Here is a 4,508-nt window from a genome sequence, read left to right as displayed (position 1 = left end):
CCCCCCTCTCCCGACCCTGCACTCACCCCCTCAACTACACACACTGCCAAGCACTCCCCCACAGCCCTGTCCTTTCCTAGCACCTTAAAAACAAGCCAGCATTTGCCTAGCTAAGATTGCCCGCCTTCCACATCTTCCTTCTGGGGTGACTCTGATCTTCCAAATTAAATTAAGGGCTGCATGTCTGACTCAGAGACCCTGGTCGTGCAGAGCCGGGAGGACACTGTGCGCAGACCCCAGCATCGTGTGGGAGACCCGTATGGATGTTTCCCCTCTCGCATGCACCCTGGAGGGGTCGGGGGCTGCAGCTTATTCTCCAGTGTGGGCCCACTCCCTACAGCCCTCAGTTTCTAGGGTGACACCATCAGCAGTCTGGTGTCCTTGGAGGGACATGCGTAGGGCCAGTGTGGGGCAGCACTGAACACACTTTCTGCCTGGGGTCAGCTCCTGTGAGAAGGCTGGGCCTGTGTGGGATGGCAGTGGATAGCACTCCCCCATGCTCTACTCCTGCAGCTCCGGACGTCACTGGGCAAAGGAAGAGCCTTTATCCGCTACTCGCTGGTCCACCAGAGGCTCGCGGACACCTTGCAGCAGTGCTTCATGAACACCAAGGTAACCAGGTAGGCATAGGCCACATCTCTTCTTCTAACAATGACAGGCACCTCGGCACCCACTGGCATCGCCTGGAGCAGGCCCCTTCCACTTCTGTCCTTCCCCTCCAAAGGATGAGCACATGGGGTGGGCCCCCCTGAGTATGTGGCCGCATACCTGCCTCTAGGCTCACCTTGCCTCACTGTGAAGCTGAGCTCAGAGCTGGTTCTAACCCCAGATGCCAGGCAGGAATGGACAGACAGGAGAAGCCATGGGCCCCCCACAAAACTGCCTGTGGCGGATTGACCCCTCTGGGCCCAGCCTCAGCTGTCACCAATGGCCCTTGCCCACTGGGATATCTGGGCTTCTGGAGATGGGGGAGCAGCCCACCTTGGGGCTCTGGTCAGAGCCGAGGCTGTTCATTTGTCAGTGCCCAAGTTACTGGCACTGCCCCCAGGGGTGAGGGAGGGCACATGGAATGCAGGATGAGAAGATAGGTGGGCACTGCAGGTCACATGCGCATCCATGGGCTCTGCCTCACCTGACCTCAGGACTGTGCTAGTTAATCAGAGAAGTCATTTTTCAATTGTAGAAGAAGACAGGGGTCGGGGAGATGGCTCAGTAGGATAAGCACTTGATTGCAAACGCAAGGATCTGAGTTCAATCCCCGGTTCCGCAAAAAAAAAAAAAAAAAAAGACAATAGCGACGGAATGTTTTGTTTCCATTTTCTTTTTTAAGATCTATTTGCCAAAAGGCATGGTGGGTGTGTGTCACAGGCACAGACAGTCCCAAGTAACTCTCCACCACATCAGCATTGTCTGTTCACATTCTTTTGCTTTGAGTAAAGTAGGTGAGAGCTATTTCTGTGGCACATAACACTTCTGGGTAGAATGTGTCCCTTTGCTTCTCCATTGGGCTGTGGACAGAAGTTAGCAGTGAGGGGCTAGCCAGATAGCTCAGCAGACTAAAGTGCCTGTTTAGGCAGAATGCAGCAGCCGGGGTTCGATCCCAGGCATGCTGTGCTGGCCCCACCCCTGGGGCACGCTGAGAAGGTGATTGAGACTGGATGTGGTGGCACACGCCTGCAGTCCCGGCACTTGGGAGGCTGAAAACAGGAGGATCACTGCGAGCCCAGTCTACGTAGTGAGACCCTATAGACCCTGTACTAAATATATACAAGTAAAAATAATAAAAAGAAGAAGTTAGCAGTGAGTCCAGCAGCTCACGTGTAGTGCTGGAAAAGGAATAAGAGGCAAGGGCATCGTTCAGTGAAGAAGTGTACTGGCCCCCGTGGTGGCCCTCTCTTGCCAAGTATGAGAGTTCCATTTACCACATCCCTGTTGGGAAATAGATGTGATGTCAGTAATAAATGTGTAAATGTCCAGATCCATGCCCGGACTTCCCTGCGGAAGAGCAGGCTCATTTGAGAGCTACCGCTCCTCCGGTGACAAGGAGTCTGGGTGTGCTGTGTGTCTTCACTATCGGGGCGCCCGAGGCCTCAGCACCTTCACTCTTCCCTCCACGTCCCTAACTCACACGTCACATCGTCTTCCCCAGCGACTGGTACTATGCGAGGAGCCCCTTTCTGAAGCTGAAGCTGAGCTCCGACATCGTGGGCCAGCTCTATGAACTGACCGAGGTACAGTTTGACCTGGCGTCGAGAGGCTACGACCTGGACGCTGCTTGGCCCACATTTGCCAGGTACCTCAAAGGAGCTGCTTAGTACCTTCACAGGTTGGGGAGAGAGTTTTGAAACTTTGAAGATGCGTGGAGCAGTTTAGCTCACTCTGTCAGTTGTATCCAGCTGGGCAGCCGCTCTTTGCCTGCCAATTGTGCTGATTTTGCTGAGTCACAGCTGAGATAACATTTGAAGGCTTCAAACAAAAATTGATCTGAATGGAATGGTCTGAGGGGAAAGGCCATGGGGGTAGTGTTAGTTAGGAGAGCCTGTGGGCTTTTTTCCACCTGAGTTTTTTTGTTTGTTTATTTGTTTTTGTGGTACCAGAGATCGAACTTGGGACCTTGCGCTTGCCAGGCAGGTTCTTACACCTCTGGGCTCTTGCCCCATCGTCACCTTCTAAGCTACAGGAAAGGGAGCAAAAGCTGCAGTTGTGCCTCTAAGGCTGGCTGGAACGTCGCTGTGTTTTTATTCGTTTTTCTCTCTGGACCCGAGAGGGACAGACCTACCTCATCTCACGGCTGGCGGCCCTGCTCTGATGCCAGGCCGGTAGTCATCGCATGTCCAATAGGGTTTTCCAAGTTTCAACCCTCAAGCTGTTTTCACCTAGGAGATACTTGGTGTATGCAGAAAAGAGGATGATAGCCACATAGTACCACCAAGATCTAATGACCAACGTTGACCGTGCTCGCGTGCCTCTGTGTAAGCTTCAATTCTGAGTCATTGCAGAATTACAAAAGCAACAGTGCACAGTGCAGGGTCCCTGCCTGCCCTTCACCATGACCCCTGCTGTTAATATTTTCCTGACCCTGTTGTATCATCCTTTCTCCTCTAAACGTGCCGGCTTATTTCCTAAGCCATCTCAGCCTGAATTGTAAACCTGATTCCCTTCTTCCTATCTCTTAAAACAGAAACCACTGTCGCCTAAAAAATCAAAACACCTTCTACAACATCAGGACAGTGAGTAAAATCAAGAAATTGACATTGATAAGATGTGACCATCCAGCCTAAGACGTTATTCAGATTTTCCAGAGTATCTCAACGGTGTCCCGTACATGCAGGTCCAGATCCAGAGTCACATGGGACAGTGCAGCATCCTGCCTCTCAAGCTCCCTTTCACTCTGGACAATTTCTCAACCTTTGCTCTTCCAGCATTGGCATTTTTGAAAACTATAGGCCAGTTGTTTTGTCAGTTGCTCTCTGGCCTGAGTTTGTGTAAAGTTTCCTCATTGTCAGATTCAGGTTAAGCCTTTTCTGCAGCAGTACACAAGTGCTGTGTCTCTGTCTGCAGCTTGTTGGGATGGGTTTGTGTCCCTTAACCATGATCCTCTGGTGCAGATGTTGTTAGGCAGGCTGCTCTGGAGGCAGTGGGGTGAGCCTGTGGCACGCAAGCTGCAGTGGGCTGCTATCACTAAAAGCTGCAAAAGGTTCGTCATCACTGTCCCAAGGTTACCATTTCTCCTGATGCAATTGATATGTATCTTACGGGAAGACACCTTGAGAATGTTGTGGTCCTCTTTCTCATCAACCTTTCTGCTGTGGGTTTCAGCATCTGTTTTATTTCTGGTGGTTTTTTGGGTTTTTTTGTTTGGGTTCCCCCCTCCCCCTTCGGAACTGGGGATTGAACTCAGGCCCTTGCACTTGCCAAGGAAGCACTTATTCTACTGAGCCACCTGCCCAGCCGCAGCATCTGTTGTTAAGTGTTACCTGAAGCGGTCATGACCATCATAACCAGTGTGGCTTTCCTCTTTTATTATCAGGTGGCCTTCTATGCAGGGCGGCCTTTCCCTTCGTACACATCCATCTGTGCTTCTGTATCAGTAGGACATGGAGTCTTAGTAGACTCATGAGGGTTACACTCTGCCACTGTTGTTTACTTTGAAACTTCAACTGGCCCATATTTGGCCAGTGGGAGCCTCTTCCTGCTGGTCCTGGAGGTGCTTTTATCTTCCGCCTGGTATTTGTCTTTGCAGAGAAATAAAGCACTACGTACCCAGCTCCAGCCCAGCTCAGTGCAGCCCCCGTCCTCCGTGTCCGGAAGTCACCATAGCTGGGCACCACAGGCAGATGCGTTCACATCCCGACGGTGGTGTTTTCACTGCGTGTGCATCTATACCTAGCTTATGATTGCATAGTTTGCTCTGTGCATATTTTTAAAATTTGCACACATTGGGCCCTGAGACAGCTATCTTGTTACAACTTGCCTTTCCCTTGGTGTTGCTTTGAGGTTTTTTTCTG

At 51.3% G+C, this 4,508-nt stretch overlaps 1 protein-coding gene across 5 annotated transcripts in view; it reads left to right on the top strand.

Moving 5' to 3' along the window:
- Nucleotides 1-4,508, top strand: part of Fyco1 (FYVE and coiled-coil domain containing 1) — a 60,492-nt gene that overhangs the window by 18,115 nt on the left and 37,869 nt on the right. For all 5 annotated transcript variants that reach the window (XR_002817985.1, XM_023700719.1, XM_023700718.1 and 2 more), the window contains exons 5-6: nucleotides 514-620; nucleotides 2,150-2,293. Coding sequence is in view for 4 of the 5 variants with exons in the window: in XM_023700719.1 (XP_023556487.1) it covers nucleotides 514-620; nucleotides 2,150-2,293 (251 nt within the window). In the remaining variant the exon portion in view is untranslated. The remainder of the gene's footprint in view (nucleotides 1-513; nucleotides 621-2,149; nucleotides 2,294-4,508) is intronic.

This window comes from Octodon degus, unplaced genomic scaffold (genome assembly GCF_000260255.1).
Source record: "Octodon degus isolate 3935 unplaced genomic scaffold, OctDeg1.0 scaffold00126, whole genome shotgun sequence".
NCBI lineage: Eukaryota > Metazoa > Chordata > Mammalia > Rodentia > Octodontidae > Octodon > Octodon degus.
Note: the sequence above shows the minus strand (reverse complement) of the source record. Positions and strands in the feature narration are given on the sequence as shown.